At 45.1% G+C, this 23,877-nt stretch overlaps 1 protein-coding gene across 1 annotated transcript in view; it reads right to left on the reverse strand.

Annotated features, from left to right (window-relative positions):
- LOC139830447 (uncharacterized) overlaps positions 1–21,248 on the reverse strand; it is a 171,218-nt gene extending 149,970 nt beyond the window's left edge. Inside the window, exon 1 of the mRNA XM_071818493.1 lies at positions 20,831–21,248. Coding sequence (XP_071674594.1) covers positions 20,831–21,172 — 342 coding nt within the window. The 5' untranslated portion in view covers positions 21,173–21,248. The remainder of the gene's footprint in view (positions 1–20,830) is intronic.
- Positions 21,249–23,877: the final 2,629 nt, after the last annotated feature.

Here is a 23,877-nt window from a genome sequence, read left to right on the forward strand (position 1 = left end):
CTATGAAAATTATTAAACGTGTTGTGGATAACCGCTATGATGGGGATGGAACTGTCCATCCTGGAGATCATTTACTGTTTTTACATGAATTATGCGGGTTATTCAAGTGTGCAGGTATTACTATGGATGAAGTTAGGAAGAAACTATTCTCTATATCGCTTTCTGGTAAAGCAGCGCATTGGTATAAATTGCTGAAGAATGGGAATTCTCTTGATTGGAAGGATATTGTGCCTCTATTTTATTCTAAATTTTATCCTCCAAGTGAAATTCACAAAGACCGAAACCGCATATATAATTTCTGGCCTCTTGATGGAGAGAGTATTGCCCAAGCATGGGGGAGGTTGAAGTCTTTAATGCTCAAATTCCCCATTCATGAGCTTCCTGGTAATATCATCAGTGATAATTTCTATGCAAGACTTTCTTTTCAAGATAAAACCTTGCTGGATACTGCTTGTTCTGGATCATTCACGTGCAACAAAGAAGAGTTTAAATGGGACCTTCTTGATCGGATCCAAGAGAATACTGAAGGATGGGAGAACGACAAAGGCAGAGAGTCAGGTATAAATTATGATTACGAATGCATTGAAACTTTTATGGATACTGATAAATTTCGTAATATGAGTGCTACTTATGGTCTTGACTCTCAAGTTGTTGCAATTTTTTATAAAACCTTTGCCTCTCATTTTGAATTGCCTAGGAAGAACTTTAATAAGTATCATGAACCTTATAAAGATAAAACTGATTCACCTATAGGTAAATGTGTTGAAATTAAAACTGTTGATCATATTCTTCCTGAAGCTTGTATTGAAAAAACTCCTTTCCCTGCTAAAATGAAGGAGTATTCTGTTATAACTAGTGTGGTTAATAAAAGTGCAAAGAAACCTATAGAACATGAGGTGCAAATAAATGTTGAACCTGCTATTGCAATAGTTAAAGATCTTGTGACTGAAAATGTAGAAGACGGTCACATCATTTTCTGTGAAGATGCTTCTAATATTGTTTCACATCCTAGTAAGGATGGGTGAGTACATGGTGACAAGGTATCAACTTGTCAATGCCTATGGATTGTAGGCTAGGGTTTAGTTGGAAGTAGAGGGCAAGTAGATCTCGAAGGTTTCAGCCGGAAAGTACTCGACGATTATGAAAACTAGGGTTTGTAAACAATGATTCGATGATCTCTTCGTCCCTCGACTCCCCCTTTATATAGGAGGCGGAGCCGAGGTATTCGTGTTGTACAAGTTACAGAGTCCGGGACGGTTTCTAACTCATCCCGCCAGATTACAAATAACACTCCCTATTACAACTCTTAACTTTCCTTAATATATCTTGGGCTCCCGAATTTTCTTATTCTTCGGGTAGTGGGCCTTCAGTAAACCCCGGGTACTATCTTCGGCAGGCCCATTTGGGATGCCTATGTCAGTAGCCCCCGAGATTTTGCTTGAATCGTAGAGTCAGGGAAAATCTCCACTGTTTATTTTTATTCGACAGCTTTATCTTTTCTATATTTCTTCACATAAAATTCTATATTGTACAGGGATAATGGTAGTTGGGGCTAGTTCATCTGACGGATCAGGTACTAGTTAACTGCTCTCGTGGCAATCCGCAAAAACCTACTTCAAGATCACGTCCCTGGACATGACCTCGGGATACTGGTGTAAACTTCGACAGGCGCCGCTTAAGGTCTTACCATTCTGTCGAGTCCCAGTAAAATTTATCGGGTACCTAACGCGTCCGTTAGGATTTTTCTTCGTATCTGTTGATACGGATAAAAGTAGCAGAGCGCAGTCTTCGGCGATGCCACGCCCAGCAGAACGGATTCTGGGGTCTTACCTTCGCAAATTTGCGGCATTCAGAAATTGATCGCAACTTTGGCGTTCTGAGAATATATTGTCGAGTGCTTTTCTGGCTGTTGGAATGGCACATTTTATCGAGTCAAAGATGACTTATACTGCTCTCCCAATGGGAGTATATGTAGAGTTAGTTATAACTCGAAATATACTCTTTTGCTCTTCCATCTTTCTTTTTTCTCTTTCTTTATTTCTTTTATAATTTCATCGGGCACGCGAACAGCGTTCCCGATGGGAGTAGCCCCCGAGGCTACAGCCAAGGACTTGTTCTTGGTTGTAGGCTCCACGCCTCATGCCGATATATTCTCCTTTTATCTCCCGGAGTTTTTCAATTTCTCGGGTGCGCGAACAGCACTCCCGATGGGAGTAGCCCCCGAGGCTATGAACAAATATTTGTATTTGGTCATAGGCTCATGCCACTTCTATTTTATCTTTCTAGATCTTTTTCTTTTTTCCAAAGTAGCCCCCGAGCATTTGATCAGAAACTTGTATTTGATCAAAGGCTCAATCATTATTTTTTTGTGTCACCTTTTATGAAACTGTTGAGTCGAATTTTTCCTTCTGTCAAGATGATGTTGTTGCTGACGATAGCCACGATTGCCTGTCAAAAATTTGCGACAAGCCTTTTCTCGCCGCCATGCGGGCCCAATTAATCCACTATCTTGACACGTCGTGCAAGTGGGGGACACACGTCCTCCGCTTTTTCTGGCATGCACACCGTAACTTCCGCGACGTTGAATTACTTATTTACCCTTGATGCCACGTGGCTATCATCTGTCACACAATTTCCTTATCCAACTGACATGGGCATACCCTTCGGATACCCATTATTAGTATACCTGGCTCGGCCCAATATGGAGAAGACCCAATATGGAGAGAAGGCCCAACAAGGCAACCCGAAGAAGTAGTCGACTAGGACTCTTGTAAAACCCTAGGCTGGTTGCATATATAAAGCTAGCCAGGGCACCCGAAATAAGGAGGACAACAGATAGACAGAATCTAGACAACATAGATCCGCCTATGGCGACACCATGTAAACATATTATACTCATATACTGGATTGCTAGCAGCACGTAGGGATCCTCCACCGAGGGGACCCGAAGCTGGGTACGTCGTGTGCCTAATCTCGTCCCCGGAATCTCCATCGTCGCTCTTCCCGAAAACCCTAGTCTACAATACGTAGGCATTGCCGAGGTATTCCCTCGTCAATTGGCGCCGTCTGTGGGAACTGGCGACGTTTGGATTTTGTTATTCGGGCGGGATCATCAAGTTCTTCATCGACATCAAGATTGAAGACGAAAAAAAAAAAAAAAAAAAAAAACGAGCTACCACCACGGTGCAATCAGCAACTTGATCGGAACTCTGCTGGTTCCGTCCGTGTTCTTCAAGGACAAGGCAATCAAACGTGAAGACAACCTGTGGCCAAAACAGCACTCCACATAAGAAGAAAAGGAGAGAAGTTTGTTTGGCGCACCCGCATCAATACCATCAAACAACCACTTCGTGAAGAAAAATAGAGCTAAGTATTCTCACATGTATTTAGACTAGTACTACTGCGTAGATCTTTTGACTTGTCTGCATTATACTTAGGCAAAGATATAGCTAGATGCTCGGTCAACAAGATGGAACTCATGGCATGAAACGGTGCAGTCTAGATGTGCCGACGAAATCCCAATATAAATTGCTCAGATCGGAACAAGCTCCAGTTATCTCGGCTACGCGGACCCGACAGCATGGACTCGACATACTCGGCTGTTCACCGTCATGGATCCGCCACCTCGACTGTGTCATCTTCATCGAATACTTTCGGCCAGGCGCCGCGCGACTACATCGACTGTCTTTTTGTTGCGCAATTATTTCGACATCGTCATCTAAATCGACCAAGTCGGTTAGGATCCGCGCGACTACATCAACAATGTCAGCCAGACGTCGCGTGCCTACATCGACTTTGTTCGTTGCACGACCTGCTTCAGCAAACGACTCCGTCGCACCTGATCAACGAAGCTAAGTGTTCCTTTTTCAAGAGTCAATTATTATTTACTTTCGCTACACCCAAAATACCTGGGGGCTGTGCCATTACTTCTTTACCGCAAATATATTCGGGTACTTGGTGAATTTCTTTTCTTCGGCTTAGTGGAATTATCTTCTCCGGAATATATCATTCTTCGGCTCAGTGGAATATATCATTCTTCGGTTCAGTGGATATATCTTCTTCGGCTCTGGATACATCTTTCTCGGCTCATTGGATTTATTTTTCTTCGGCTTAGCGAATTTATCTTCTTCGGCTCAATGGATTTATTTTCTTCAGCTTACTGGATTTGGCTACTTCGGATTCCTCTTATAAAGTTATCATTGGTTTCTTCTAATATTATACTATCCAATGCGTTTCCGGGTCAAGAGAGTCATCTTCTACGATTATTACTGGAACTATTTTCTTCGGGTCAATGGATTCATCTTGTATGGTTATTACTAGATTCTTCGGATCAATGGATTCATCTTCTATGATAATCAGCGAATTCATCTTCTATGGGTATTACTGGATTCTTCGGGTCAATGGGTTCATCCTCTGTGATATAGATGGATTTATCTTCAATATATGCTCTATATTTAATGGCGTAATCTTCAATATGGATTCATCTCAAATATTTCATCTGGGATTCATCTTCATATATTATTGTCTATGGCTTCATCTTAAATGGCGTCACCATATATGACGTCGCAACTCCGTCAAATTCTTTCGACATCATGGCTAAACACTCGGGGGCTCGACCATGACTTCGCCTCGGGTCGCAACTGCGACACAACATCTAAGTAACAATCATAACGTCACCCCAGCAGCGCTCGGAGGCTCGGCTATTTCTTCATCAACAATTTGGCGGCATCTATTATCGCTATTTGGTGGTTTCTACTTCGGTTCGACTTCCTCTATGCAGTCGAAGATTTCATCGCGCGTCGACTCCATCGTACCCAATAAAGCTAAGTGTTCCTTTATCTTACACAAAGTTGATTATCATTTACTTTTGCCGCACCTGATGCTCGGGGGCTGCGCGGCGTATATTCACTTTACATATCATTGAATCTGAGCATCTGACACCGCATGTGAAAAAGAGAGTCAAGGAAAAGATAGAAAAAGTTTGTTCATTTGTGCAGGAGAAAGCAAATTTCAAAGTATATAAAAGAGAACCCGACGAAATTGTCTACAGTGAGAACTCGACAAAATTGTCTTCAAGAAAGGACAGAACCCGACGAAATCAAAATAGCACCCGATGGAATTTTCTTCAAAAGAGAACCCGACGAAATTTTACTCAAAGAGAACCCGACGAAATTGTCCTTAAGGAGGTCCCGAAGAATTATCTTCAACAAGGTCACGAAGAATTATCTTCAAGGAGGTCCCGAAAAATTATCTTCAAGCAGGACCCGAAGAATTGTCCTCAAGGAGGACCCGAAGAAATTTTCCTGAGGGAGGAACTCGACGAAATTATCATCAAGGAGAAACCAAAAAAAAAAAAAAAAAAAAGGAGGAGAAAAAAAAAAAAAAAAAAAAAAAAAGAGAGAGAAAAGAGGACAGGCAAATCTTCGGGTCCATTGACTCGTCATATTCTTCCGAGCAAGAGCATCGGTGATGTACCCGACAATATAGAATAACCAATATATTCGGCTGTCTCATCACACCCGAGAAAAATATAGAAGAACCCGCGAAATGGGTCATTGCATCAGCCAAACAAGGCACTCGACAATATATTCTCAGAACGCCAAAGTTGCGATCAATTTCTGAATGCCGCAAATTTGCGAAGGTAAGACCCCAGATCCGTTCTGCTGGGCGTGGCATCGCCGAAGACTGCGCTCTGCTACTTTTTTCCGTATCAACAGATACGAAGAAAAATCCTAACGGACGCGTTAGGTACCCGATAAAACATGACTGGGACTCGACAGAATGGTAAGACCTTAAGCGGCACCTGTCGAGTTAACACCAGTATCCCGAGATCATGTCCGGGGACGTGATCTTGAAGTAGGTTTTTGCGGATTGCCACTAGAGCAGTTAACTAGTACCTGATCCGTCAGATGAACTAGCCCCAACTACCATTATCCCTGTACAATATAGATATGGATGTCAAATAAAAATAGCAACGGCTTGGAGTCGATAAAAAGAGGGGCTGCGCCAAGTTCTTTATTGAGTAGTACAACTTGAGCCTATGCTAGGTGCAAGCACCTGTTCATAGGCTCGGGGGCTACTCTTATCGAGAGCATTGTTTACCCTCTCGATAAGATACAAGAAAGAGAAAAATTGTGGAGTCGATTAAAAGCAATTTGAGCCTACACCCAAGTGCAAACACTTGGCTGTAGCCTCGGGGGCTACTCCCATCGGGAGCGCTGGTCGCGCACCCGATAGAAAAGTAACTTCGACAGCATCTACAATGATCAAGGTTTGTAGACTCAACTCGATTCTATGACTCGAGTGGAGCCTACTCCCATCGGGAGCACATGGATTTCATCAAGTCTTCCAGAAATATAGTTAAGTTCTTCATCGAGTAGTACAACTTGAGTCTATGCCCAAGTGCAAGCACTTGCCCATAGACTCGGGGGCTACTCCCATCGGGAGCGCTGCCGCGCACCCGATAATTTCAAGAATCGTCGACATCATCTACGCTACACATGATCTACGACATGGACCTCGCCTTGTATTTCTTCGACTTCAGAGATGGTTATGCTTGGAGTTTCTACGCAAGTCTTCGACTTCCCTATAAACTCGGGGGCTACTGACATGGGCATACCCTTCGGATACCCATTATTAGTATACCTGGCTCGGCCCAATATGGAGAAGACCCAATATGGAGAGAAGGCCCAACAAGGCAACCCGAAGAAGTAGTCGACTAGGACTCTTGTAAAACCCTAGGCTGGTTGCATATATAAAGCTAGCCAGGGCACCCGAAATAAGGAGGACAACAGATAGACAGAATCTAGACAACATAGATCCGCCTATGGCGACACCATGTAAACATATTATACTCATATACTGGATTGCTAGCAGCACGTAGGGATCCTCCACCGAGGGGACCCGAAGCTGGGTACGTCGTGTGCCTAATCTCGTCCCCGGAATCTCCATCGTCGCTCTTCCCGAAAACCCTAGTCTACAATACGTAGGCATTGCCGAGGTATTCCCTCGTCACCAACGGTTCGTCGTTTCACCGCACCCCTATATAAATTCATCTTCTTCCTCCTTGGACACTTCCGCCCACGCCGTCTTCCTTCTCTCATCTGCAAATCTCCCCTTGCAATCCACAACCTTCTGAGCTCCTCACCTCCAAACTGCGAATCCTGCGCCATTGTTGATGCCACCTCGTCACTTGACAAGGCACAGCACGCCGGAATCCTCCATGGCCGCCGTGGATCTCGGAACGGCGGAGTGGGAAAGATCCAAAATTTCCACTCAAGACGTCAACCTGCTGAAGAAACTGGGGATTACCAAGAAACCCCAGGCATTGCGCTTCCCCAGCGAGGAGAGCTACCCAACCCCTCCAATGGGGTACCGGGTAAGCTTTGTCGACCACCTCATCCGCGGTCTCTCCGCTCCCATTCATCCTTTTCTCCGTGGACTTCTTTTTGTCTATGGTTTGCAACTCCACCACCTCACGCCGAATTCAATCCTCCACATCTCCATTTTCATTACTTTGTGCGAGGCCTTCCTTGGCGTCCAGCCTAACTGGGCGCTATGGAAGCGCATTTTCTTCTGCCGCCGCAATGGCTCGCCCAATGTCGCCTATAATATAGGCGGCGTTGTAATTTCTGTTCGTCCCACTGTCGACTACTTCGACGTCAAGCTTCCTGACTTAGTTCAAGGATGGCGCAAGAAGTGGTTGTACATTCAGGAGGAGAACCACGGATGTGCGGAAGACAACATCCCTCCTTTTGATGGCGCCGAAAAAATCTTTCGCCGCCGCTCATGGGACGCGGAGGCCATCGAAGAAGAAAGGGCGTCGACAGAAACCTTGATGGCTCGTATCCACGAGTTACAAAATACTCGCGGCAAGGAGTTATCGGGTATCCAAATCACGGCATACTTTCTTAGGGCCAGGGTGCAGCCGCTTCAGGCTCGCAAGCATCCTCTCTGGAAATATGCCGGCGACAAGGACGTAGATCGACTGTCGGTGAATTTGGAGGTCAAGGACTTAGAAAGACTTGTCCGAAAAATTTCATCTCTCAACAAAAAAGATGCTGTCCCTTCTTCTTGTCGAGTGACGCCATTCAGCGCCGCCAATCCACTTCCCGAGGTACTCTTTGTCTAATTGTCTTTGTTGTTGCTTTGCTATCTTTTTTGTAACTTTATTTCTGATATTGCTCCCTGTTTTGTTTTGCACAGAATCATCCAGACCTTGTCTCGCTTCCTCCTCTCCCTGAAGGTGGAGAAGTCAAAGAAAGGGCCATTGTCACTGATGACAATCAGGAAGCTCCATCTTTTGTGAATGAACCCGTGGATTCTCGAAAATCTGCGGGTTCTTCCGAAGGTACTGCGTCGGCACAATCTCCTCCTCCCGCTGTCTCCCCGAAAGGCAAAAGGAAAAGGAATGATGTCGAAGATTCCGGCACTTCTAAAGCCGAAGAAGTTGACCCTTCTCATCAGAAGGCAGCTTATGATCCTTATCTTGAATCCCTCGTCAGCTCGTAAGTCATTTTTACTTCTCCTTATTTCTGTACTCGAAATTTTTATCTTTGTCCTGCTTTTTTATGCTATCGATTTTTAATCACAGTGATGACGAGGAAGAAGTACCAACTGTTGACGTGGCTCCTTGGACGAGCACGTCACATACGTTACTTGCCTCGGACACGCTAGTTGAAGGAGAAGAATCCTCGCCTCCTCAACGAAACGTCGTCACCACTACTCCGCCATCAAGCCCCCTTGCTCCTTCACCAAAAAGGACAAGGGTTGAAACAATTATTGAGCCTACCCCTCAATTGGGCAGCTCTTCTACCCTGCTCTTGGATGATGTAAGTTTTTTCATTTTCTTGCCACTATCTATATTTCCTTTATTTTGCTTTTTCACGCCTTCACTCTTTTTTCATATCGATATTTCTCTTTCTTTGTTCTTCTTTGACAGCCCATGATCAAAGAGCTTATCCGCATCGGATCCCAATTTATTGGGTACCGTGAGTATGCCAACAGAGCTGAAGGTAATAACTTTTTTGCTGTCGTTGTTTTTGACTTCTTGCTCCTGTCATTTGTCGCAACTTTTTTGACCTTTCTTGTTTTTCTTTTTTATTTCGACAGAGAAACTTGCAGAGGCCAACAAGCGTGCCGACGCACTTGCTCAGAAACTAGAGCAAAGTGAAGCGGCCCGCAAGAAAGCCGAACTTGTTGCTAGCGAAGCCAAAGCAGAGGCTGATGAAGCCAAAGCAAAAGCTGCTAGTGTCGAGGAACTGCAGAAAAGACTTGAGGATGCTGAAACTGCTTTAAACGAGCATAAAGCTGCACAGGCTACTCGTGAGCAGGGGATCCTCAAGCGCCTGAAATCACAAAGTTGACGCACTCAAAGTAATATTATTGATCCCTTCTATTTTTATGAGACCCGCTGTTTTTTTTTTGACCAACGTTTTGTTTCCTGTGGCAGACCAAACAAACCAAGAGTTTGACCTGGAAAATCCCGACAATGATCCTCTCCTTGACGCACTTTCTTATCTGGAGCTTCATGGATCCGAAATTCGTGAAGGCGTGGCGAATGCTAATGCGGGACTGTCGACGTTGTTCCCCTACTTCTTCCCGAAGAAAGAGGAACCCCCGACTTTCCTTGCCCTTGCCAAGAGCTTGAATTCATCAGAGGACCTTGGACTGAAGATGCGCCAGGAAAACATGAAGATTGCTGTCGAGAGTACTGTTGCCCTGGTCGCTGACAGCCAACAAACTGTTGATTGGATGAAGGTTGGCGACACCGATCAGATAGAGCAGTCAAGATGGAGGTCGTTGATTAAGGCAGCCAAGCCCAACACGAAGAAAATCCTGGCCTATCTTGGGATCAAACCAGCTTCAACTCCTAGCTCATCAAGGCCGGAGGTCTAGTTGCATGCCTCTTTGTTTTTTCGTTCTCTGTTTCTTTTGCCCTTGTCGCCAATTTAGGCTGGCGACAATTATCCTGGTAGTCCTTTAGGAGAAACTTCTTTTGTAATGCCTATGTAAATATTTCTAGAAATTAATGAAATTCCCTCTGGCACTATCATTGATCCTGGCGCTTTCTTTTCCAGTTAATATTTGACAACTATTCGACCAATCCTTGCTCTGCCGATGCTTCTCCCGCTTCTTCCTTCTCGAAGAAAATGCCAATCGCTGATAACCCTCTCGAAGGTTCTTCAAGCAAACATTCGTCAGAAGATTTGCAAGAACTTCGACAGCAACTTCAATCCATGAAGAAGCAAACTCTCGCAATGATGGAACAGTCTCGAAAAGCATCTGAACAAGAAAAACTTGCTCTCCAACAAGCCAAAGAAGCTATGGCTGCCAAGGATACTGCTGTATTGGAAGCAAAGGGAGCCACTACCCGAGAAAATAGCATGCTCGAGCTAATGTTGGAGGCTAGCACAGATATGTTAGGTATGTTTTCCAACCTCGCAATGCCTCCTCTTTATTTTACTGTGCCCCCTTCAAAAAAAATTTTTGCCGTGTCGCTTTAATAGGCTCAGTTCTTGATGCTGCCGCCGAAGATCGAAGAGTAATCGAGAGAACAAATCTCCTCGTCAATCTTTCTCTTAACCATGGCTGTTTATTCTGGGCCTCCCCTGAACGAACCCAGCAAATTGTCAGGTTTCAAGATCGTGCTTGCCAAGTGCGCGAATTTCTCAATTTTTGCACGACAACATTAACCCTTGTTTACAAAACCCTGTTTCCTCGGAATGAAAATCCAAAGACTCTTCCTGAATTGCTGGAGGTTTTCAGAGATGCTCCCCGCATTCATAATTTTGTGCGAGCTCAGTTGACTGTTGGAGCAAGGTTCGCCATGATTATGATAAATATTTGCCATCCAAAATTAGACCTGACGAAGATTGTTGCTGATTGCCTGGCCAAGAAATCGCGGCGAAAAAATGACATTGACTCGATCAATGAGATGGTAACTCCTGTGGCTGAGTCGATGATAGATGAACTCCTTCGGATGGACTCAGAATTCTTCATCAAGGGGTCCTATGCTGAGCATAAAACAACCAGAGGCTTGTCCATAGATAGTATTCTAGGTTTTGACTGATTTGTACTATATTGAACAACATTATGTCTGTATCTTTTTTGATTCCCGAAGAAATTTGTTGTATATTGTAAACTGCTCTGTATTGTTGGAGCCCCCGAACCTTCTGGCTAGAGTTGTATTGTTTTTTCCATCTCGAAGATTTTTCCTCCCGTCATAATAAGATATCTCTGATTTTCCATTGATGGGTGGAAAGCCCCCGAGTGTCGTGGTGTCAAAGTTCTATATTTTTGTTGCGAGGTTCTTGGACCAAAGCAATAAGTTTTTGGCGCGTACACTATATTTATAATTTTATTAGCTTCCGATATTTGGCGAGGTATTTAGTGTACCAAGGCGAAATATTTTGGTAAGTCTAATATATCTATATTGTATGTATTTTGAAAACTTGAAGGCATTGAGCCCCCGAGCGTGTCGAAGAATAAGAAATATATCTCCACTATCTTTATTATATTGCAGCACCGCGAGCCCGCCTCATTAAAAACCTTTCCGGCCCCACTCGGTGCCCCGAAAAGGAAAAGAGTGCGTCTGAAAACTCGCGGGCGTTTCAGTACATTGTATTTTTACAGAAGAAGACTATATTTCGACTCTAGGCGTAGAACCGCCTGAGCTGTGCTACGTTCCAGGGGTTTTTCTCGGGAACCCCCGTCTTCTTGTCCTTGATCCTGTATGCGCCTCCGTCGATGACTTCTGTGACAACGTAAGGTCCCAACCATGGCGACTCGAGTTTTTCAGTTCGCTCTTGATTTAGTCATAGAACTAAGTCTCCGACTTGAAAAGATCTTGGTCTCAAACGTCGACTGTGGTAATTTTTCAGGTCCTGCTGATATTTGGTTACCCTTGATAATACTTCGTCTCGAGCTTCGTCGAGTGCGTCGACGTCGTCTTCCAATGCCTTCCTGGAAGCTTCTTCATTATACTCTGTGACTCTAGGGGAGTCGTGCTCTATTTCTATTGGCGATCGCCTCTGCTCCATGGACAAGGAAAAACGGGGTCTCCTGTGTCGCTGTATTTGGTGTTGTTCGGATGCTCCATAACACACTTGGTAGTTCTTCTGGCCAGGTATGTCGAGCTTTTTCCAGTGGTCCTAATAGGCGTTTCTTGATGCCATTGCAGATGATGCCATTGGCTTTCTCGACTTGACCATTGGTTTGAGGATGTGCGACTGACGCAAAGTGCAATTTGATGCCTACCTCTGCACAGTACGCCTTGAACTCCTTTGACGTAAAGTTGCTGCCATTGTCTGTGACGATGCTATGCGGTACTCCAAATCGAAAAACAATGCCCTTCACGAATTTTATTGCTGATGCTGCATCTGGTGAATTTATCGGCTTTGCTTCTATCCACTTGGTGAATTTGTCGACGGCAACCAGCAAGTACTCATATCCTCCTGGCGAAGCTTTGTGCAGCTTGCCCACCATATCGAGTCCCCATTGGGCAAAGGGCCATGACAATGGTATTGGTGTTAATTCCGCCGCCGGAGAGTGAGGTTTGGCGGCGAATCTTTGACACGCGTCGCAAGTTCTTACTATTTCCTTGGCATCCTCGATTGCTGTCAACCAGTAGAATCCTGCCCGAAAAACCTTGGCTGCAATAGCTCGACTACTTGCGTGGTGGCCACATATTCCTTCGTGTACATCCTTCAGAATTATTCTTCCTTCTTCGGGTGTGACGCACCTTTGCAGGACGCCTGATATACTTCGCTTGTATAATTCCCCTTTGATCACTGTAAAAGCTTTAGATCGTCGAATAACTCGCCTTGCCTCAACTGGATCATCGGGTATTTCTTTCCTGAGGATGTATGATATATATGCTTGCATCCAAGGAATTTGTACCATCATCACAAGCTCTTGGTCCTCTTCATCCTCCGTGGTTTCTTTGAGGGGTGCCGAAGTTTTCTCTTCTTTTGCTTTTTTCTGCACCTTTTTTGGCTTCGTGGATCTCTCCGCTATTTCTTCCCAAAATACTCCTGGCGGGATTGGGAGGCACTGCGACCCGATGTTTGCGAGAACGTCGGCTTCATCATTGCTCAATCTACTGATGTGATTTACCTCGCACCCATCAAACAGCTTCTCGAGCTCATTGTACACCTCCTTGTATGCCATCATGCTATCATTGACTGCATCACATTGGTTCATGACTTGCTGAGCCACCAATTGTGAGTCGCCAAAGATTTTTAGTCGAGTTGCACCGCAAGCTTTCGCCATCTTCATCCCGTGTATGAGGGCTTCATATTCTGCTTCATTGTTGGATGCGTTAGGGAACGTCATCCGAAGGACATACTTCAACTTGTCGCCTTCAGGTGATATAAGTACTACTCCTGCGCCAGCTCCATCTACTCTCTTGGACCCATCGAAGTTCATGGTCCAGGTTCTTGACAAATCTGGGGGTCCCGTGTTTTGTAACTCCATCCACTCTGCAATGAAATCTGGCAGAACTTGCGACTTGATTGCCTTTCTTTTTTCATACGTGATGTCCCGAGGGGAAAGTTCTATTCCCCAAAGGGAGACACGCCCTGTAGCTTCTGGATTGTTCAGTATATTTGAGAGAGGTGCTTCGTTGACTACTATTATCGAGTGTGCCGAAAAATAGTGGCGCAACTTCCTTGCCGTTGCAATTACTCCATATGCTAGTTTTTGGTACTGCGGGTACCGCTGTTTAGAAGGCGATAGAACTTCGCTGATGAAATATACTGGCCTTTGCACTCCATGGAGTTTTCCTTCTTCTTCTCTTTCGACAACTAGCACCGTGCTCACCACTTGGGGCGTGGCTGCAATATACAGCAGGAGAGGTTCCTTTTCCTTCGGCGCCACCAAAATTGGTGGTGTCGAGATTGTGCGCTTCAAATCCTCGAAAGCTCTGTCGGCCTCTTCGTTCCACTGGAATTTATCTCCTTGCTTTATGAGAGCGTAAAATGGTAATGCTTTTTCTCCTAGCCTGGCGACGAATCTGCTCAAAGCTGCGACTCGCCCAGTTAGCTGCTGTATTTCTTTCAATTTTGTTGGCTTCCTCATTGTTATGATAGCTTGTATCTTATCGGGATTTGCTTCAATCCCTCTTGCTGAAACTAGAAACCCCAGAAGTTCTCCTGCTGGGACGCCAAAAGAACACTTTGTCGGGTTCAGTTTGAGGCAGAACTTGTCAAGGTTGTCAAAGGTTTCCTTGAGATCCTCGATCAGCGTTGCCCCCTTTTTTGATGTTATGACGACATCGTCGATGTATACTTGCACGTTTTTCCCAATCTGTGTCGCCAAACACTTCTGCATCATCCTCTGATATGTTGCTCCCGCATTTTTTAGACCAAAGGGCATTGTTTTGTAGCAAAACACGCCGTAAGGTGTAATAAACGTTGTCTTTACTTCATCTTCTTCTTTCAATCTGATCTGGTTATAGCCAGAATATGCGTCCAGGAAGGAAAGACGTTCACATCCCGCCGTGGAGTCGATAATTTGATCGATCCTCGGGAGGGGAAAGTGATCCTTTGGACAATGTTTATTGAGACACGTAAAGTCGACGCACATGCGAAGGACCTTAGTGTTTTTCTTCGGCACCAACACAGGATTTGCTACCCATGTGGCTTCTGTAAATATCTCTTTGATAAAACCAGCTTCTCTTAGTCGATCGATTTCTGACAACATGGCCTTGCGGTTTGGTTCCGAAAAACGCCGCAAAGGTTGTTTGATTGGTCTCGCTAATGGATCCAAGTTTAGGTGGTGCTCGGCAAGTTCCCTGGGTACTCCTGGCATGTCAGCTGGACACCATGCGAAGATCTTCCAGTTCTCACGGAGGAACTCGACGAGCGCGCTTTCCTATGCGACGTCCATGTCGTTTGCGATGGATGTCGTCTTTTTTGGGTCTGTCGGGTGAATCTGCACCTCCTTAGAATTTTTCTCGGTGTTGAAAGTTGATTCTTTGTTTGGCCTTCCGACGTCTGGCAGCACGTCGTAGTCAGTCATACTCCTTGACGCCAGGTACTCAGCTTGCATCCCGAAGGTTTCTGATATCCGATGAAAATCCTTATCGCACTTATCGGCTAAGGCGAAGCTTCCCTTGACTGTGATTGGTCCCTTTGGTCCAGGTAACCTCCACAACAGGTATGTATAATGTGGTACCGCCATAAATCTAGCGTATGCTGGTCGTCCCAACAGAGCATGGTATTGCGACGGAAAATCCACGACTTCAAATTCCAGCCTCTCGATTCTATAATTCTCTCGGGTTCCAAACTGAACATCGAGATTGATCTTCCCCAATGGATAACTTGGTTTTTCCGGTGTGATGCCGTGGAACCTTGTGTCTGTTGGCTTCAAGTTTGCTAAGGATATGTTCATCTTCCTCAATGTATCTGCATACATAAGGTTTAGGCTGCTGCCGCCATCTATGAACACTCGAGAGACATCAAATCCCGCGATAACTGCTGGCAGAATAAGTGCTGACTGCCCTGGTCGAGGAACTTGCTGCGGATGATCTGCTATGGTGAAGCCAATATCTTGCCCTGACCAATTAAGATACTCGACTGTTGGTGGAGGCATTTTCTCTGCCATAAACACTTGTCGTGAGATTACTTTCTGAGCTCTATTGGATGGCCTTCCTTTCTGAATCATCGACACCGCTCCGTTGGAGTTAGGATCAACATAAGGTGGTGGTGGAGGTGCTGCCGCTATTCTGAGCTGATGTCGATTGTCGTCTGTTATCGCGGGAGGAGGTGGCAAGTGAATCTCACTCCTGGGTTCCCGAGGATTTCTCTGTGTTGCCCGCGCGTTAGCGTGCTCTGCATACCTTAGCATTGCCTGAAAATTACGACAGTCTTTCTGCAGGTGCCCTGACTGTCTTTTACCGTTGCTGTCGAGGAAAAAGTGCATCTGACACGGCCCATTCATCATCTCTTCAGGGGACACGAAAGGCCTTGGGAACCTAGGCCCGCTATTTTGCCTGTTGTTGCGAGAATCATCCCTGTTATCACCTCGCTGTTCACTGCTTCTCTGATAATCATCTCTGTTGTTTCCTCCTGTGTTTGCCCGAAACCCTGCCGAAATTTGTCCTGGAGCGTCATAGTTCGGGTACTGCCGAGGAAATCGTCGCCTTGGTTGATAATTTCGACCGCGGTCCTCCTCTGGCGACCTGTGCCGTTTGTTGTGGACAGCATCTTCTCCATCTGCCCATCTGTTTGCTATCTCCATTAACGCGGATACTGTCTTTGGATTGGTCCTTCCCAAGTCCTCAACAAAATCTCCACGCCTGATTCCTGCGACAAACGCATCTATTGCTCTCTCGTCAGATATATTTTCTGCCGAGTTTTTGATGATGTTCCATCTTTGGATATATTTTCTCATTGGCTCATCTGGCTTTTGTCGACATGCTCTCAGCTCCTCTAACGACGCAGGTTTTTTGCACGTGGATCTGAAGTTCTTGACGAACACGTCCTCGAAGCTTTCCCAGCTGTCGATAGATCCTGGAGTAAGTTTCTTTATCCAAGATCGTGCGGCTCCACTCAAATGCACCTGGATGCTTTGCATAGCTGTTGCCCTGGTTCCTCCTGTGAGCTTCACTGTCTCAAGATAATCAACTAGCCAATCCTCTGGATCTTGAAGGCCGTCGAATTTCTTGAAGTTGTCGGGTAACTTGAATCCTGAAGGGACTCGAGTTTTTCGGACTCTCCTCGTGAAACACGGCAAGCCACACATATCTTCGTCGTTAAGCTCTGGGGATTGCCGATGTTCCCTTCTGCTTTGCCGCGCTCTGTCGACCCTTGCTTGTGCTGCCGTGTCTCTTGCTCCACTTGGTCCTTCGAGTCTTTGCCGCCGCCGTTGCTTCTTGCAGGGTCGTGGACTATTTTGCCTTGCCGCTCCTTCGGGAGGCGTTGATACAAACGCTGTCCCCATAGCTCCAACTCCTGCTACCGCCATATTGTATAGTGTTTCCCTTGGATCACCTGGAGGTGGTTTAGATGCAAGGATAAAAGCATGTGTCGCCATATACCCAGCTTCTGGTGTCTTAGGGATGATGTTTCCTCTTATATCTATCGACATAAAGGACATGTCGAGGTTTTGGACCAAGTGCTCTCTTTCTGCTTCGGGTATATGTTGCAACCTTGATCTTGCTCTGTTCCGCGCCTCCCTGTGGCTATCACCCGAAGTTCTAGATTGTCGACTTAAATCTGCCCTTCTCCTGCTAGATGCAGAAGCTGCCTCCTTTCTTCTGTTTAACTCAGCTGTCTGTTTTTCCAATTCTCTTGCAGCTCGTGCGAGCCTATATTGATATGCTTGCAACTCCTCTGGTGTGGCTGTGGTGGCCATTGGTTCTGAACCGTTCATAGCTCTCGCGGCTCTATCCCATGCTGCTTGCGAAAGTTGAACTCTGTCTCGCGGCTGCGGCCCAACGTATTTATTGCCCAGGCCTTGTCGCAGATTGGAGGGATCGACGTATGGATTTCCCAGATCGTCGAAAGCCTCAGATGTTTCCTCTTGATCTTCAATGGCATAGATCTGATGATATTTTATATTCAGATCTATGTTGGGTTTGGTGCCATCATCGTTGAGATTGATGGAGACCTTGCCCACTGTGATAGATTTGTCGATGAAGTCGTAACTGTCGACATCGCTTGAGCCATCGCTTATATATGAGTCCGCAGATGACTCAAACGACATGTCGTTGAAGATCTTGGCGAGTTTTTCTCTTGCTCTGGTGCTGACGTAGCGTGTCGACGAAGTTTCTTCTTCTCCTGATTCGGTCGACGATGTATAGCTTGAAAAATCGGAATCGACCGCCGACGATCCCGACGAAATCGGAATTTTGACACGATACGATCCGTCCTTCTCGACGCGAAAGCGAAACCTTCCGAACGTCATCTCCATAGGCTCCGCTAGATACGCATATGCATCCAAACGGGAGGGTGGGTGAGGAACAAAATCGACAGGACCAGCAGCGATCTGTTTACCTCGATCCATTGCGTTGCTTGTAGTTGATGATGTCGAAGATCTTGAACGTGCCATCGAGATCAGATCCTTACGCCTCTAGTCCCCACGGTCGGCGCCAATTGACAAGGTATCAACTTGTCAATGCCTATGGATTGTAGGCTAGGGTTTAGTTGGAAGTAGAGGGCAAGTAGATCTCGAAGGTTTCAGCCGGAAAGTACTCGACGATTATGAAAACTAGGGTTTTTAAACAATGATTCGATGATCTCTTCGTCCCTCGACTCCCCCTTTATATAGGAGACGGAGCCGAGGGATTCGTGTTGTACAAGTTACAGAGTCCGGGACGGTTTCTAACTCATCCCGCCAGATTACAAATAACACTCCCTATTACAACTCTTAACTTTTCTTAATATATCTTGGGCTCCCGAATTTTCTTATTCTTCGGGTAGTGGGCCTTCAGTAAACCCCGGGTACTATCTTCGGCAGGCCCATTTGGGATGCCTATGTCACATGGCGCAACTAATTTTCATCTATATTAATATACAATGCAATGTTACTTACTGTCTTTTGCTTGTCTTGTATTATGACAGAAACTCATGTGGACTTTGGGTCCTAAAATGTATGAAAGAGTGGGATGGAGATGAATTTAGAACCACTATTACACAGGTAGGTAAATCAAAATTCTTCTTACATGATGAACTAGCAGCACATGTCATAACATGTTCTCTTAATTTATTTTTGCAGACACTCGTTGACTCTACCAGAGAAGTTATGGTCGGTGAAATAATTTTTTCACCTAGTAACGAGCTGGATAGGGTCAAAGATAAACTACTCAACCCCAATGGAGAGGAAGATGATGCTTAGGTCCAAGGTCTAGTGGATATGGTCGGGTTTTCGTCCCGTAGAAGGTTTCCCGGCGGTGTTCAAGACTTAGTTCATTTTATTTTCTATTTTCAGTTAGTTGTGTAATGACTTGGAAACTATACTTTACAACACCTATTTGCGTCATATGGAATACCATACTTTGTGGAATATGTATGCAATCATCAAGTGCCGGATAGTCTCACTATTGTCCGTGGACATCACTATAATCTTTATTGCGCAGAATTTGTTGTCAAACTTTTGCAAACAATCCGTTAACACCTTTGCGGATGATAATAACTTGGTATGAAAAGCTTTATCTCGAAATACTTCAGGTGCAGGAATTTACCCAAAACCAATTGTGTATTGACTTTCTGAAAAATAATACCCAAAGATTAGGCCTTATTAATAGCTTAGGTCAACAAATTACTGAACTGGTACAAAAGGGATAACACTAGCCTCATAAAGTGAGTTCACAAAAAGCGTTTCGACATTTGGCGCAATGGATAAAAGTTTGGTACTTGTCATCTGCATTTTTCTTCACTTGCAATGAACCTTCAAGAGAGATAGGGGAAGGAATTGGACATTGCATACCAGGAAAACCCAAGCTTGAAAGAGAACTTACATCTGTCCTATGAGAAATGGTGGTGTTAATTCATTGCCGGACAAACCGGCGAAAGATTCCGGTCAGGCTGACAGAAGCTGCTGCCTGTAAGTCTTCTCCCCGGACATGCTGGTGGTTGTGGCCGGACAGACCGGAATGCAGTGCCAAAAGCCTTTGAATATTCGTTAATTATTTTCCGGCCTGGCTGGTTCTCGACGCCGGTCAGGCCGACAAAAGATGCGTACAAAAACTCCTTGGCCGGACAGGCTGGCTCGTCTGGCCAGACAGGCCGATAGAATTGGCAAATGCCTCTGGAAATTTTATGTTCCTCCGGAACAACATTACCGGTCTGTCTGGCATATATGCCGGACAGTCTGACCGGTCGATCACGTAAACCGCGCCCCGGACAGTCCGTTTCCCTATGAACTGGATGTCCGCCGAACCCGGACTGTCCGGCTAGGTCCCGACCGGACTGTCCGGTGTCTCCGATCTGCCATGGCCGGCCGGCGCCCACCACGATGGTGCACAGGCCATGATGATCCGCCAAACTCGCCGGGGGGCCCACAACTGTGCCGTACTTGTATCTCGTATAATTGACTAATTGAATTGGGCTATACGAATTTTGTACGGTGCCACGTATCGGTATTTTATACTAATAACGAAGGGGTATCGAGCGATCTTAGCCGTCCTTGTGTTTGAGCCCGCTTAAGCCCAAACTGAGTTTGAGGGAGTTTGGGGGGGGGGGGGGGGGGTTGTACCGGAGCACATGCCTAGTAACATACCACACAAAATTGACCTACGATGAGTTCTTCCAATGTAAACAAGTGTTTTTTTGGTACTTCCTCCGACCCATATTAGTTGCCACAAATATGGATGTATCTAGGCTTATTTTAGTTCTAGGTACATCCATACTAGTGGCAAGTAATATGTATCGGAGGGAGTATATAATTTTCTGTTCATTATGAGTGGTGCTGCATTGTTATTTGTGGAATATCAGTGAGTGCAAGTTCTTGTATATTATAGTGTCGCATATAAAACCAATAAACAAACCATTAGCCACCATAGGAAAAATCCTTCACAAACATGGGCACACTCTTGCTTTCTATTTGACAAGAAGATACCAGGATTTCTCCTACTCCCAAATATACAACTCCTATATAAATCAGTCAGTTTCAGCACTAATAGCAGCTTCGAGGTACCAGGCCACATCTTGAGCTTTTCATAATTGACAGTTAGTAATGAATTTTTAGAGTTTGCCCCTAAAATTACCCCATAACAATTTCCCATTCCATTATTCTGTATCATTATCGCGTACCATTACTTTCTCTGAAACTTCCACAGAAGATAATGAAGAAAGTTACAGATGATAAAAGGACAGTAAAGCTGTACCTCAAGGTCAGAGTCTGAAGAGCTTTTGCTTTGGCGCTGCCCACCTGATGTGACAAGAAGAACTGTGGGTATCTTCAACACACGCACCATTTCCAGCAAACACAGTATTGGCTCACTACGTATTTGCAATGATGGAGGAGGTTTAGTAGTTCCGTCAACCAACAAGTGAGTAAACTCATTTGATGCCCCTATTTCAGAAGCGTGGAGTGTAGTTAACTGTCCAGTTTTTGTTGAACGGACCATTCCATGGTAGTAGCTTGATGGCCTTGTGATGAATGGAACAATTAGAACTGGCTGGACGGAGGGAGCTTCAGAAGAAATCAATGCTAAAATCTCATTCATAGCACATGCAGCAACAAGAGGCCTATAGTCTGGCAGAACAAACAAGGACACCTGCGAAAAAATAACAGGCTTGAATGTAGCTTGGATGTGGTGTCCATAAGAAGTGCAGTTGTTTTAAATTCTTTTTTAGTTGCGACTGCAGCACTAAGGAACTATGTCCCTTGTAACCAAAAATATATTCAGTAATTAGTTAGCAAATGATAATCAAAGGCGAGACCAAAAAAAGCATTTTCCTTTTCCATTTGCAGTAGATTACCTCAAATTTTAGTGATAATCAAACACGATAAGCTAACATAGAGCATTACATCCATGTAACAGAGATCTGTGCTAAACTCATACATTGGACTGATGTGTCAAGTGGACTCATAAAAGTAAAAGATAAGGTCAGGGGCAACAGTACACACAGAAACACCATCCTTCCAAAATCTAAGCTCCCTATGAATAGAGAGATGGGGTTGCTCCATTGCTCAAATCAGGTGGTGCCATGACGATGAGCAGACCCCAGCCATTTTAACTATTTCTCTCCCTAACTTTGATTTTCTGGTTGCTCCATTGCTTCCTCAAATCAGGTGGTGACAACAGAACAAGTGGACCCCATCTATTTAACTTGGATACAATCTCATGTTGACAAACCATACTATTATTTCTTTCTGGGCAACTAAGGTTTCTCTGTCTACAATATGAACTTGGTAGTTGACTTGATCGGCTCGTGGAACACTTAAAGATCACACTACTTCCTAGGTTTCTGAACTCAGCTCTTACACTAAGCAACACACTATTCAATAGTTCAACAGCTTGCAATAGACCAGTTGAACAGTCTCCGTAATACACATACATCATTCAGTTCAGCTGACATTGCCCTGAAAATAACGAACTGCAACCATTCAGCCTCCTAGTAAGTTACTAACTCCCAAACGGCCGTGCCAATGAGGCCGATTCAGCTGAAACTTGTCGCTGCCGGCATGCCCCAACGGCCCAACCCACATTTGAAACCAAAGATATCATTGGGCTTACTTAGCTTACACCAACACAGACTGAAAATTAGGATTTTTCTCTCGATTTAGTGGGTGGTTCTAATTCCCTCCAAAGAAAACATATAGCAACCGGATCTCACGTTTCTTCTGATCTTTTCCTCTTTCAAAATAGTAGGCTTAAAAGCCTGATTTTTAATTAGCAAAGCTCTCAACCAGCTAGAATTACAACATAACCCAAACACACACGCGGACGGCGCTGGGGTTATCGGCTTACAATACAAGCACATAGTAGAGAAAAAAAACACCCAAAACAACATGAGAACGACTACCTGATACGTCTCCGACGTATCGATAATTTCTTATGTTCCATGCCACATTATTGATGTTATCTACATGTTTTATGCACACTTTATGTCATATTCGTGCATTTTCTGGAACTAACCTATTAACAAGATGCTGAAGTGCCAGTTCCTGTTTTCTGCTGTTTTTGGTTTCAGAAATCCTAGTAACGAAATATTCTCGGAATCGGACGAAATCAACGCCCAGGTTCCTATTTTTCTCGGAACCATCCAGAACACCCGAGAGCCGCCAGAGGGGAGCCCTGGGGGCCCCACACCACACCCTGGCGCGGCCAGAGGGGGGGCCGCGCCGCCCTATGGTGTGGGCCCCCCAGAAGCCCTCCTGCGCCGCCTCTTCGCCTATATAAAGCCCCTGGATCGAAAACCCTGATACGTTCGGCGAAAACCACAGAAACCTTCCAGAGCCGCCGCCATCGCGACGCCAAGATCTGGGGGACAGGAGTCTCTGTTCCGGCACGCTGCCGGAGCGGGGAAGTGCCCCCGGAAGGCTTCTCCATCGACACCGCTGCCATCTCCACCGCCATCTTCATCACCGCTGCTACTCCCATGAGGAGGGAGTAGTTCTCCATCGAGGCTCGGGGCTGTACCGGTAGCTATGTGGTTAATCTCTCTCCATGTACTTCAATACAATGATCTCATGAGCTGCTTTACATGATTGAGATTCATATGAGTTTTGTATCACTACTATCTATGTGCTACTCTAGCAAAGTTATTAAAGTAGTTCTATTCCTCCTGCACGTGTGTAAAGGTGACAGTGTGTGCACCGTGTTAGTACTTGGTTTATGCTATGATCATGATCTCTTGTAGATTGCGAAGTTAACTATTGCTATGATAATATTGATGTGATCTATTCCTCCTACATATGCATGAAGGTGACAGTGTGCATGCTATGTTAGTTCTTGGTTTAGTCTTTTGATCTATCTTACACTAAAGGTTACTAAAATATGAGCATTATTGTGGAGCTTGTTAACTCCGGCATTGAGGGTTCGTGTAATCCTACGCAATGTGTTCATCATCCAACAAGAGTGTAGAGTATGCATTTATCTATTCTGTTATGTGATCAATGTTGAGAGTGTCCACTAGTGAAAGTGTAATCCCTAGGCCTTGTTCCTAAATACTGCTATCGCTACTTGTTTACTACTGCTGCGTTACTACTGCTTGTTTACTGTTTTACTGTGTTACTACTGCTGCAATACTACCACCATCAACTACACGCCAGCAAGCTATTTCCTGGCACCGTTGCTACTGCTCATACATATTCATACCACCTGTATTTCACTATCTCTTCGCCGAACTAGTGCACCTATTAGGTGTGTTGGGGACACAAGAGACTTCTTGCTTTGTGGTTGCAGGGTTGCATGAGAGGGATATC

Source organism: Lolium perenne, chromosome 1 (assembly GCF_019359855.2).
Source record: "Lolium perenne isolate Kyuss_39 chromosome 1, Kyuss_2.0, whole genome shotgun sequence".
Classification (NCBI taxonomy): Eukaryota; Viridiplantae; Streptophyta; class Magnoliopsida; order Poales; family Poaceae; genus Lolium; species Lolium perenne.